The sequence below is a fragment of the Egretta garzetta genome, unplaced genomic scaffold, assembly GCF_000687185.1.
Source record: "Egretta garzetta isolate BGI_Z169 unplaced genomic scaffold, ASM68718v1 scaffold101, whole genome shotgun sequence".
NCBI lineage: Eukaryota > Metazoa > Chordata > Aves > Pelecaniformes > Ardeidae > Egretta > Egretta garzetta.
Window position 1 is genome coordinate 86,754 of NW_009258666.1, and position 13,248 is coordinate 100,001.

At 55.3% G+C, this 13,248-nt stretch overlaps 1 protein-coding gene across 2 annotated transcripts; it reads right to left on the reverse strand.

The window, feature by feature from the left end:
• Positions 1 to 4,742: 4,742 nt before the first annotated feature.
• Positions 4,743 to 13,209, reverse strand: TMEM222 (transmembrane protein 222). 2 transcript variants are annotated; one of them, XM_035903979.1, is made up of 5 exons: positions 10,985 to 11,114; positions 10,155 to 10,186; positions 9,382 to 9,478; positions 9,106 to 9,236; positions 4,743 to 8,114 (listed from the first exon to the last, which is right to left on the reverse strand). In XM_035903979.1, exons 1-5 carry the CDS (start codon positions 11,042 to 11,044, stop codon positions 8,027 to 8,029), a joined length of 408 nt encoding a protein of 135 aa, XP_035759872.1. In that variant the 5' UTR covers positions 11,045 to 11,114; the 3' UTR covers positions 4,743 to 8,026. The 2 variants fall into 2 exon arrangements, with proteins under 2 accessions (XP_035759872.1, XP_035759871.1); XM_035903978.1 differs by lacking the exon at positions 10,155 to 10,186 and having other exon boundaries at positions 10,985 to 13,209.
• Positions 13,210 to 13,248: the final 39 nt, after the last annotated feature.

A 13,248-nucleotide genomic window follows, 5' to 3' on the forward strand; every position in this document is an offset into this window, starting at 1 on the left:
CCCGTGTCCCACCCCCGGGCAGGGTGCTGGCAGCCTAGGGCTGAGTCAACCGCAGGCGAGCAAGCACCTCCTCGCCCCGGCGGCACGAAAGCAGGGACTGGAGCCAGCAGCTCCCGCCGGACGGGACTGAACTGGGCTGAACTGGGCTGAACTGGGAGGCGTCAGGCAGTCCGGGAAGGGGTGGTGCAGAGGGGAAGCAACCCGGGGTAGGGGGACCCCAAGCCCGGTGGAGGCTGGAAGCCAAGGGGATGGGCATGGGGATGGGGTGGGACACACCCACCCACCCTGCCCCCCCCCGTCCTCACCTGGGGGTTCTGGGGAGGGCGCAGGGCAGGATGCGGCCTCATCCAGAGCAGGGCTGGGAGTGCTCCCGGGCTGCACTGGGGCGAGCGTTCACTGATCACTGCTGCGTGGGGTCCTTGGGGCTTCGCAGGGCCCCCACCCCACAGGGTAACCTCAACCCCATGGCTCCCATCCCATAGGACAGCCCCGGCCCATGGGGCAGCCCCACATCCCCTATCCCATGGGTTCCCCCCGCCCCACAGCTCCTGTCCTGCTTGGCACAATCCCACCTTGCTCCAAAGGGCTGGGGCTCCCTCACAGCCCAGGGCAAACCTGGGTGCTCAGCCCCGTGCAGGATCAGGTGGCAAATCCCAGCACACGGGGCAGGAGCATCCTTCCCCGGCAGAGCAGGGGCTTGTGCCTCAGTTTCCCTCCATCACCAGGGGAGGTTGGCTGGCTGGGGGGGGGGGTCAGGCTCCCTGCCGGGCTCCAGCCGTCACCCAGGCAGTTTTACGGGGAGATGGCAGCGCTGCTGGGGGAGGCATGGTGGGGTGCAGCAGCCTGGCAGCACACGCCGAGCACAGGACCACAAGAAAAGGGGATTATTTTTAGCGTGGTTTCTAAGGAAATGAGACTTTAGCAACGGCTCTGTCTGTCTGTCTGTTGGCCGCTCTCCCCTTCCTCCCCTTGCAGGGCGCTTGCTGCTCAGCTCCGATGGGGAAAGGCCCCAAGGGGATGAGGTCCCTGCTATGGATGCTCTGGAAATGCGGTGAGTGCAGCCAGGTCTCTGCAGAGGGCAATGGCCCAGGGACCATCGTGTCCCCACAGGGGCTGCTCGTGGGCTGGTGGCTCTGCTCCAGGTCACCCTGGGTGGACACTGAGCCCTTCCAGTGTGTCCCAGCCCCAGACCCTTCGTACCAGCAATGTCCAGAGTGAGAAATGTTTATGGGCTGACGCTGGGACAAGAAAGGATGTGGCAGGCTCTGTCCCCTGCCCCTGCATCTCTGGACATGGATGGACAGATGGGTGGATGGATGGACGGACAGATGGTACCTGACACCTTGGTGATGGGCTGGCTCACTGGGGCAGTGCCCCTCCTCAGGGCCATGGGCAGGCAGCTCGGGGCAGCCTTGTGCATGGCACAGACAGAGCCAAACCCCATGGTTGGAGGTGTGGGGGAGCAGTGGGTCACATCCTGCGCTGTGCCCCCTGCCCCAGCCCTGGTGACCCAGAAGGGTAGGGATTTTGCTGGGTCTCAGCTGTAGCAGCTGTGGAGCAGAGCCTCCCTCGGTGCCTCCCTCCGCCCGGGGCGGCCCGGTGACACCCAGAATGACCTGGCCACCAGCACAAGGCCAGCAAGGCGCTGGGTCAGCCCTCGGGGATGGTTTTCCTTGCAGAGACCCCAGAGCGAGCCAGGCAGCCCCAATGGCTTGCAGCTGGGCCCCAGCCACATCCTGAAGCAGCATCCGAGGACGCAAACCCTCCCGTCTGTCCCCTGGGTGCCGGGTGCTGGCATCAGCCCCGCGGGTGCACAGAACAGGTTCTGCCTCATTTCTGTGCTGGGCGTTTGGGCAGCGGCGAGGGAGCGGGGGCGAGGAGCAAGTCCCGTCCTGCTCCCCAGCCCTGCTCCCCCCTCCCAACTTGTTCTTCGAGTCCACGAGGTACAGGCAAGCCTGGCTCTCCCAGCAGGGGGAAACTGAGGCAGGGAGTGTGCAGCGGAGCATGGGCAGCGTCTCGCCCACCGCTGGGTTTGCAGGTGGGGGAGTGGGGCAGCACCCTCAGTATTGGCACCTCGGCTGGGTGGGAAGCACCCCTGAGACCACCAGCTGAGGGTACCCAGGGTGGGCTGCAGGGACGGGGGCACTGAGGGAAACAGAGGCTTTTAAGGCTCCTGTGGGAGCTGAGCTCCACGGTCACCGGCTGCCAAGAGAGTCTCCAGAGGGACAGGGGTCCTGGAGTGGCCCCAGCCCACGTGCCCCCGGCCAAGGGATGCTGAGGGGAACCCGGTGGTGGGGAGAAGGCCGGGAGGGATGGGTGTCCCTCCTGTGGGGACCCTGGAGGGGAGGGCAGGGCTTTATCCTGATGCACAGAGCCCACGCAGGAGGGTGCGGGAGATGCCAAATCCCCGCACAGGCACCAGCTGCAGGACACAAATATCTCTGCAAACCAAGGGAGATTTCACACCCCAAAGCTGTCCCACAGACACACACCCCCGGCAGCCTCCCCAAACCCCCCCTTCCCTTCCTGCCATAGCTGTTACACCACCACATGTCTCCCCCCAAAGGAATGGGGTCTCTGGCCCTGTCCCCCTGCCAGGGGGGGCTCCTGAGCCCTCCCCAGCTCCTGTGGGGACAGAGCCCAGCTCCCACGAGCTGGGGGGCTGTTTGCTTGCAGCCCCCCTCCTCATTTTTAATTTTTAATCCTCGCAATAGAGCAGGGACCTTGCGATGTTTCCACTGTTGGCTCTGTCTGGCGATGATGTGCAAGCCCTGCCTGGGAAGACGCGGGCATCAAGAGCCTCAGCGTTGGGTCTTGCACCCCCTTCCCCTCCCCTGCCTGGGACACAACGCGGACGATGGGGTGGCAGAGGATGAGGAGGGAGCTGCAGCCTCGGAGGCACCAAGCCCGGAGGCACCAAGCCCAGAGGCACCATGACCGAAGGCAGCCCAGCCACTGCCATTTTTCAAAAGCTCCAGCCGTGCAAATGCTTAAGTGCCATTTGCTATTGCTCCCCCAGGCAGCCCCCCCACCTCCTGCAAAGGGGATGAGAAACAGGGACCCCCTCCCTCCCCTCCGGCCAGCTGCAGCAGGGACCCCCCCTGCACAGGCAGCTCCACACCAGCAGCATGGCCAGCAATGGGGCATCCGCTCCCCCATTCCCACGTCGGGGGGGGACCCCCGGCCCCGCTCCCTGTGCTGAAGAAGCCCCCACACCGCAGCTGCCAGGGCGGATCGGTCCCGCTCAGCCACCCTGGGCGAGGGCAGAGGCAGCGAGGGGGCTCTGATGATTTGGTTGAGGCCATTTGGCAGGTTGGGATGGATCCTGGCACTCCCCTTTGCAGCCTCCCCCACTTCCAGCAGCCTCTGTCCCTCCTGGGGCTGGACTGGCCACACCGAGAGGTGGGAGACAAAAATGAGAGGAGTAGGGCTTGCGCGGCCCAGCCTCCTGCTGGGGATTGAGCAGCCCGAGTGTGACTATCCTGGCACATTTGGACTGGCTGCTTCTGTATAATCCCCAGATACCATAACCCAAACCGTGCAGCTCAGCTCCCACGCAGCTCCAGCCAGATTCCCTGCACCTCCCCAAGCAGCAGAAGTGGGTTAGAAAAATCCTGCCATGCTCTGGGAGGCGAGCAGGGACTCAGCAGGATGGTTACAGCGGTGCAGAGCCCCGCACGCCAGGGCAGAGCGCGTTCCTGGGGCATTTTGCATCCTCACCTTGTGCTCCAGCGACAGACATGTGCAGGATAAACCCCTCGGAGGCTGCCTGCCATCCCCCCCGCTGCTGTTTTGCAGCCCCAGAGCTGAAGCAGGGGCTGGAGGTAACGCAGCCACAGGAGCAGCGTGGTTTGGATCAAGGGGCTGAGCAGGAGAGGATCCAGGTGGTGTTTTGTAAGATGGCTGCGCCATTAAATCCCCGAGCCTTGTACACAACCTAATTTTAAGGCTGATCTACTTCCCCCATCGCGCAGCTTTGGCCTCTGGATATCAGATGTAACGGAAAATCGGCTGCTGCATTAGCAATCATTACAGCACTCGAGGAGGCCCAGCTTCCCTGGCTCCCAGTTCAGGCAGCGGTATCCTGCTGGGAGAGGGGAAAATAAGACTGGTTCTCTGCAGCCCACTCTGCACCTCTGCCGCTCCCGGCAGCCCCGGGCCCCACGCATGCATCCCCTCCCAGCAGCTTGCAGGGAAATGGAAGATCGGTGCAGGGGAAAGGACCCCAGCTCCCAAGAAAACAGAGATGCCAGAGACTTTGGACTATGGGAGGGGAATGGCTCAATGGGATCGACCTGCAAGAGGGGGCTTGTCTTCTAAAAAAGCATCCTCCTCCCCACAGCGCTTGGCTTCCCCTTGCCCAGGGCCACGCCGGGCAGAGGCTCAGGGATGGGCAAAGTGCAAGAGCGGGCAGAGCCTTCTCCCAAACATAACAAAGACCCTTGGCAGGTCCCCGGCTTCCAGACCCAGCATTAAAGCCTGCAAACTCTTCCCGCACTGTGGCAATTGGGTCCCCCTACCCTCAAACCTCCCCTTCCCAACAGCAGGTCTGAAAACAGGGCTGCGAGTTTTGCCCTGGAGCAGAGAAAAGGGCAAATTCATAAAATAAAAGGTGTGGGAGCTTGGGGGTCCGGCTTCTGCACGCAGCCAGACACGCTGCCTTGGGGCAGGGGGGAATACCAACCCTGCTGAGGGCTGGAAGGAGGAAAGAGCCTCGACACTGAGAGATGCGGCACTTGGAGACATCCACAGAAATAAGTTTATTTCCCCTACCGTCAGGATTATGAAACCACAGAAGCAGAGTTTAAATATTTACAAAGTAATCCAGCGCCCCACAGAGATCAAGAGAACAAAGGATGAGGGTACGGAGGGCTCGCCCTCGCCGAAGAGCAACGGCAACGCCACGGAGCTCTGCAGCACAAGCACGTGCAAAGGGGGGAGGAGAGGAGCATAAAACTGGCGTCTGGAAGGCGAAGGGCAGGGTGAACCTTTAACGCAGCTGGTCAGAGGGGACACTGGGAAGAAGCTGGTAGCGAGATGGAGGACGCTGCAAGGAGAGGACTTTCCTTACCCACCCCCTCCTTCTGCCACCTCCCAGGCCAAGAAGCAAGCAGCCCACTCCCCACCCAACCCCAGGCGCTGGCTGCAGCGCTGCCGGGAAGCCACGCCGAGCACCACCAGGGTTTCTCCATGCTCCTGCAGTGCTGGGCTGACACTTCCACAGCATAGGAAAACAGTAAATCCGACCAGCCCACCCGCCTCTCCCAGCATCCGACCTCTGTGGGCACCATCCTTCACTGTGCAAGTGCAGCTCTGCACGTCCAGCACAGAGGCATGGGCTGGCTCTGTGGTACCTCAGCTTTGGGCCTCGCTCTCCGCGTTTCCTTTGGATGCCCAGAGCCATCCTCCAACTCCGTCAGTGGAAACGGGTGGGCTGTTCAGCCAGGACTTGGGGGAAGGGCTGCCTCGCCTCCCCAGCAGCCAGCACTCCAACCGGCCCCGAGGCTCATTTGCTGCTGCTCTGCAAGTCTTCATTCGAAACCCAGATCTGGTAAAAAGCGTTAGGAGCAAAACGACAAGGATTTTCACGGTGGGGAACGGCACTCAACTTGTTTTCAGAAGTCCCAGGAGTGGCGACCGTGGCCAGCAGCCCCGCTCCCGGCCTCCCCTGACAACTCGAAGTCTCAGCTTTGGCAATGCTTGTATAGCTTATCAATAAAACACTGAATCAACATGTGAGACAGGCCTAAGAGTCTCTAGGTTATTGCTACTGCATAAGACAGGTTGGCTTCAGCCCCGGAGCCAGGGACTCCAAGCGCATCCTTGGCAGGTCACTCTGATAAATCATACTTAAATTAAAAACAGAGGCAAAGGACTAATCTCGCCCGTTGAACTGGCTCGTCTGAGGGCACATCAGCCAGCAGGCTCACTGGGTGGCAACCACAGTGACACAGGGTAGCCCAGTAAGACACCATCCTTTCATTGTAAGGTTCTCTTTGATCAAGATCTTGGCTTTCTAATCAGCCCCAGGCCCAGCACCCTCCGGCCCGCTCTCCACGCAGGCTGGAAATGACTGTACAGAGCAGACACCGACGACTATTGCAGTTCCAGGTAGGCGGGGAAGGGCGCCGAGGTCTGCACACCTCCTCCACCCACCCCAGAAAAGCCAGCACCAGATGACAGAGACAATTGGATGCTAGGGAGATGGGAGCTGTTTAAGGGGCTATTTAAAAGCAACCGAGGAAAAGGAAGGAAATGCAGAAACTGAGAAGCCCAAGAGGAGCCCCCCAACCCTCACATATGGCTAGGAGTTGGGGAGATGGAAGCAGAGGGAAAAGCACACGGGGACAGGTCTGAGAGCCAGCAGGGCAATGGTGAAGGGGCTTGCCAGTCAGGGGAAGCCACAGGGACAGCAGGCAGTGGAGGAGAGCTTTCATGCTGGCCACGAGCACTCCTTGCGGTTGAAATCCATCAGGTAGCAGAGTAAAGAGCTGGCCTTTCGAGGCATGAGTGGAAAAGCTATTCTCCTTCCTCTGCAGTCAGAGGAGATCTGTTCAGCTGCACATAACCCTGCTCAGCTGCATATAACCCTCAGCTGCACTTTTTTCTAAAAAGCCACTTGGCTCAGAGCCCCACCGAAAGCAGCATCTGCAGGCCAGAGCCTCAGCAAACACCGACCTGGACCTCTCACCCTGGGAGAGGCTCTGGGTCGTGTCCAAATTCACTTCTTGCCTAGTACTCAAGAACAACCTACCCCCTTACTACCCATCCTGCCTGACCCGGGGCTCAAAAGGGCCACCAGCCCGCAGTGCTGCCAGAGCAGCATTGCTCACATCAACAGCAGTCCTGCTTGTGCTCCAGGTGCGCTCTTCAAAGCATGCCAAGGAAGTAAATAGACTTTGGTCACCATCCTGGAACCAGCCAGTGCCCCAGTTTGCTGCTGCAAAGCCCAACCAGAACATGGATGCTTTCCAGTCCCTCCACCTTTTCTTTTAATCTCTGATGGCCCCCACTAAGCTCAGGCCTCAGGTGCTGATCTCCTGGATGCTTTCAAAACCCTACGCTCAGCCTCCTGTCCCAGAAACATACACGTGCTGCTGCCCCCTCTGCAGGCTCAGGTACCCTGCGACGCATGAAGCACTAGGGATCAAAGGAAAGCAAGCGGCTCATGAGAAAGTGGCTCATGAGAAGTGCAACGACAATTTTAGATGTTCAGAGCACGAGGAGAAGCAGGGAAGCTCTATTTTCTCTGGCACCAGCTAAAAGGGACTTAGCAGTAGGTTGCCAACTCTGCAAGAGGCTACTGAAAGCGTGCAGACTGCCACAAGCCATGCCCAAGCCAGTCGATCGACTTTCCTGCCTTTCTGGGCTCACCAGCAGGACCAGATGTATTTGCCCTGCCACAGAGCGTTCCTCTGCGCACCTCCTCAGAGGAGCGTCCCACCTTTCTGTCGCTACTGGGGAGACGGTCAGCGGGTGCTGCGGCACCCCACATCCCCAGGAGGAACCCCACACCTCCACTTGGAAACATGTGCTACGGGAGAGTTGTGCAACAGGGAAATAACAACTCCTTCTCGGAGACTCAGGAAATCTGAGGAAGCATCTGATGAGGTCTGCCAAGAGGAAGAAACCCAGTGATCAGAGAGAACCTTAAAAGGTGGATCTGCTTGTGCTCCTCAACCAGGAGGCAGGGTTTGCCTTGCGGCTTTTTACTTGGCACTGAAAACGAAGGTGCCCACGCCTCTCCTCTCCTGATTGCGTTTCTACCTACCAAATTGCAGAAAGGGAGTGTGTTCAAGGAGAGAGCAGGAGGCTTCAGGACCCCAGACACTGGGAGACACCAACGACAGAACAAAAACAGAAGGAAAAGAAGCCAGTTCCAGGAAACAAAGATGAGCTGTTACAATGCAGTGGAGTTGCCACCTTCCTCAGAAAACGCCTCCCAGAGTCCCACGCCTCCATCTCGCTGGATCAGTCACAGTTTCTTCCTTCGTGTGCCCATGGAATGGGGAGTTCACAGCTGTCATCACCGCAAATGAAGCGTCAGAACGATGGTCACGATCACTCCCAAGAAGAGGACAAAGGGAAGCCAAGTCTTCACAAATCCCCCTATGCTGCAAGATGGGGGAAAAAAGGGGGAGGATTTAAAAGAAATCAGCAGAGAAAGACAAGAGGGAGAGAAGGATGTGAGAATAGCTGGAGAAATCAGAGGGACACAGACGCCCTTCTGACTTTCTTATCCATTGGTGGCACTGCCATACAATGCATCCTGGAGATCCAGTCCATGTTAAAAATGGAGACTAAATCAGGTCCACAAATAACTGTACCACAAACAATAGGGCTGGACTCACCTTCCAGCTTAAATTCAGGGTGAAGACTAGCATGTTTCATATCTGCACAGACAGGAGTGGAGACAGCAGACCACAAAAAATGAAACCCTGTTACCACAGGCCTCGTTATTCAGACTGCTGGTGTATTTAACCGAGACAGCAGGGACTACACTTGCCTAAAAGCTTCTCCAGAACAGGGAAGACCCAACAGAAGTGGAGCAACTCAAAAGCTTTATGCAAGGCAGTCCTTGCAGAATCTCCTCTTCAGGCACAAGGAGCTGAAATGGAGATTAAAGTACCCTTTCTAGTGCAGAAAGCTCAGGGTTTCCCTCTCTGGCTCAAGTTGGAAGCTCCACACAAGTTGGAAATCTGACTAGTTTTTATGTAAACAAGATTTAAGAGAGGGAAGAGGAACCAGTAGTCCTTGGAGACAAGCCATTCCGTGACCTTATGTTCTGACCTAACCCAGCCAAAAGACAACACAGAGCAAGCTTTGCTCTAGCTAGCATTTCCCAAATTCCAGGCACCCTAAATCAGCTGCCAGATACAGTATTTCAGGAGCAGCATCTAGTGCAATGAGCAGGTACCCTTGGTTCTTTTCCTAAGAGGCAGCAGGCAGTGGCAGTACCACCTACCAGCGACACACACCCACACGCTGTGGAGGGAGAGATGTTTCTCCCTTTTCCACGGGACAGTCTGAAGCTCTGGAGGGATAGGAAGAATGAAAGAAACAGAGCCCTTTCACCTGCTGAATCTAGACTTCTCCTCGGCTCACCTTACATACTTCCCATATAGGAGTGAGAAGAAGCAGAGTTTCACCATGTTCCAGGAGGTGCTGTTATCGTATCTCATCAAGTTTAAGGCCAGAGCCACATGAGAATGGCAGTTATCACAGCAAAGGTTGTGCTGGAACAGAAAAAGGAGCGTGGGATTAGAAATCCTGCCCTCAAGGGTCCCCGGTTCCACACCCTGCACTGGTGCGGACCCACGGGTCCCAAACCTGCAGCAAGCACCCAGACACAAAGACAGGACATCAGTGTCGGAGCCGTACCATTCGGTGCTTGTACTCCTCCGAGGCATCGTGTACAGCTGTGTCCCAAGCATTGGGACCGGTGGAGTATACTTTGCTGGGATCCAGTTTCCAGTACCTAGAAGGATGAGAGCAGATCCTTTCGCATTACTGCTGCACCTTTATGACTTCTTGCTCTTCCCAGCAGGAAGATGCTTAAAGGACTTAGAGAAATCCACTGTCTCTGGAGTCCATGAAGCCGAGCTCTTCAAGACAAGCGTATGCTGCAGAGGGCAGCAGAAACTAAAGCTCAGCACCCTCAGCCCAACAGCACCCCAGAGAGAGAAACTGCAGACCTCCGGGGCACAGACAAAACTCTGAACTGCTTTCTCGTCCCATGATGTGAAACCTTCAGGCCATTCAAAACATAAACCTGATCTGACAGGTACACAAAACCCAGGCACCTCTCCACCTCCCCCCAGAAAATCATTAACAGGATGCAAGTGATGACAGTTGATTAGCACAGCGCGGGCAGTATTTACTTGGAGCAGTTGTTAACATTATCTTAAAATGCTTTAGCCTTTTCTTTTTTTTAATAAAGGCTCCATACAGTTCTCATTATACATTGCTGTCACGCTTCTAAAAAGATTTAATTTAATGTGGTTTCTTGAAAAGCAGAGACACAGTAGCCATCCACTTGAATTAGGGCATCTGAACAAGAAGAAAAGCAATATTATAGCACGTGTGTCTCCACAAATTAAAGGACATCTGCAGGTCAGTTGGTTAGTTTAATAAAAACTAACAAGAACACTTACTTCACTGGCTTCCCAAATGCCATGTTGTCTTCCTACAAAAAAGGAAAAAAAACATCTCAAGAGGATAAGCCCGCGCAATATTCATGACATGCCTTTTGCTGGAAGGCCTCACAGACAGCCCGCGATCGCTTCGCGATAAAACTGTCACATTGCCTCAGCAGTCTCAAGACACCAATCTTATTTCTGGGTCTGGATTTAGGTTTCAATTGTTTTCGTACTCCTGCTCTGGGCACGAGTATATTTATACTCTATACATGGTAACATCATCTAGCTATATGGTACATGGACCTTGTTCCCCCCATTTTTTTTTTTTAACTGTTAATATCTTGTTAACTCAAAGTTGCAAGTGTTCCGATCTATTAAGAGTATTAATTATCCCAACTTAAAACTCCCTTACTTTCAAAATCCACCAGACTATAAAGCCGTTTAGGAGACCGGCACATACCTGATGCTAAGGAGTGTGACAGTAACAGGCATGCTGAGGATGTTGGAAGGCAGCTTCTGTTACTCAGAATTAAGAGGATTTAGGTCTAAAATTCCCAATTAAGAGCCAGTCTGGCTCTTAATAATATCTTAATAAGATATTTTTCCCTTCTGCTCACCAAACCAAACCAGCCACTAACTGTCATATCCCCCCCCAAAATGAACTCCACTGGAAAGCAGCCCGCAGAGTAACAGCAAAGATCTGCAATCTTGGGAAACACCTAAGCCATTACGTTGCAAAACTTTGAACTGCACAGGACAGGGGATGGCTCAAAAGCCACCAACAAAGGTAAGAAGCAGACCAAGCATGGATTCTGCTTAAGCACCCAGATCCATCATCTACTTACTGATACAAAGTATGGCCCCGCGAAGTCCCGAATGACTCCAGTCGAGGTGCAGATACCCATGTGGCCAATGATCGGGAAGAGCCATCTACCGAGGCAACAAGCAAACCGTCAGGCTGAGATATTTGCCCCCCAATCACACCGAGAGCGTGCAACGTGCTGCCAGGAGACTGCTGGAGGGGCTGTACAACCAGCTGCATAGCACGGGACAGACAGGCACAGTTAAGGTGTTATACGCAGCCAAGAGGTGAAAGCAGGTGAGCCAAAGCCAGGCAAAGACCAGGAACGATGCTAAAGAGCCATGAGCAAAAGAAAAACACGCAGGGAATACCCAAAGCTGTGCTCTCCTGACAAGCAGGTCTAGAGTCAGCTCGTCTGTGGGGCAGTCAGGCACCGGGATTTTACTGTGAGTGGCTGCGGTTTCGGAGAGTGCAAGACTTCGAAGGCCTGCACTACACGCGTCCCTGGCTGGGGAAGGGCAAGCCCCAGTCTCCCAGAACAAACCCAGTTGTGTATCCAAGCAAAGAGGTCAGATCTGGGAGAAACTGCCTTGAGATAAAACCAGGCTTTCCACTTCAACAACTGAAAATAAGGTCACCCTGCCCATCTTCCCATCCGCTCTGGCTTTTCACGGCACACCAGATTTAAGCACCCCAGACAGAAAAGGGGGGCTCCTGGCTCCAGGAAGCGCGTTCCCTCCCCTAAATGATCCCATTGTTTCAAAGACCTTCTCCTTCCTGCTGGGTACTTACAGCCCCAGGGAGCAGTGGATCTATATCCCACCCCCCTCCCATCATCATCACTTAGAAGTAAATACTTCAGGCCAAGTTACAGCTCTCTCCCACATCCTCCGGCATTCTCAGGTTTGCTGACCTCTCTCCGATTTCTCACTCCTCTCTCTCCCCCAGGGACTGCGCGCAGCGACTAATACTTCAGAAGAGATTACAGCAAGGCTAAACAGAAACAGATCCACGAGCCACAGCTTGATTAGAGATCCTAAAACTATCAAAATAAAAAGGGACTGAGGCGGTTGGACGTTGCGAGGAAAGACAACCCATACACACTGATAAGCAGCAGCCGAGGTTATAAATAGCGTATCGCTCCTGTCGATAACATAACCCTACGACGCAGAGCTAGGACTCTGCAAAGTCTGATGTTCTGCGCTTGCATTGCTTACTTATGTTCCTATCTGGTGCGATGCAAAGCAGCCAGACAGCTTGGCTATCCGTGTAATGTTTTATCAGCCAGAAGGTACGGCTGAATATAACACTGTCACAGCGTTGCCACCTTCAAAGGTCTAGACGCTTCTTCCTTTTTTTTTTTTTAAATTCTCCTCACAGCACTGCCTACCTTTCAAGCCTCCAAAGCCAAGGATGACAGGGAACATCAGAGGGAGAAAATGGGACTATTATGCAACCTAACGAGAGATTTTGCCAAATAACATCACCGAAATTTCTGCTGCAAAACAAGATCAACAGGAAGATGTCACTGTTCATCGGGGAACAAACCCATAAACAAATATGGATACCCAGAGACTTTGGCAGGAGGGCAGCTCTCTTCATCGGTCCCAGCGGGAGATAAGAAGGCTAAAAGCTTTGGAAAATTCTCCAGGAAAAGACTAAGGTGGAAACTTGAAGCAATCAAAAAAGAAGAGAGGTAAAACCCAAAGCTGGCTCGTAGCTGTACGTGAGACAGCCACGGGAAAGCTGCAGCTTCTCCTCGCCGAGTTACGGCGCCGTTCCCAATCCTGGCACGCACCACGCCGCGTCTTCTACCTGACTTTCAGCTCTGGCTCAGTAAACATTATCACCTGATTTGAACCGGAGGGGAAGAGGAAGGCATAAAAATAAGCCTTTGTGTTCCCACACTACCCCCCAAAGCCACATTTCACAGCTTTTCATTTTCCCACGACCAGAGAAAAACTCAGAAATTCTCCCTGGAGCCTGCTTAGGCTTGGCTGACGAGACTGGGAAGGCAAATCAACTTCTAACTCATTAAAAGCGAAGCACAGAGGCTCTCCTCGAGGCATGAGGGGGTCTAAGATCCCCGCAGCCAAACCTTTGCTCCAAAAACATGAAAGACTTCCCACGTTTCACCGCCTCCCCTCCTGCAGAGACAAGCCCCTCACCGCACAGCTCTCCCCCCACACACCCTTGCTGCGGGGAGGGGAGAGCCCTGCCCCAGGGACGGAATCCTACCCTGGCCCTGAAGCCGCCTGGCACCCAGTCATCCCAAACCGGGCCGAGCGCCCCGCCCGCCCCGAAGCA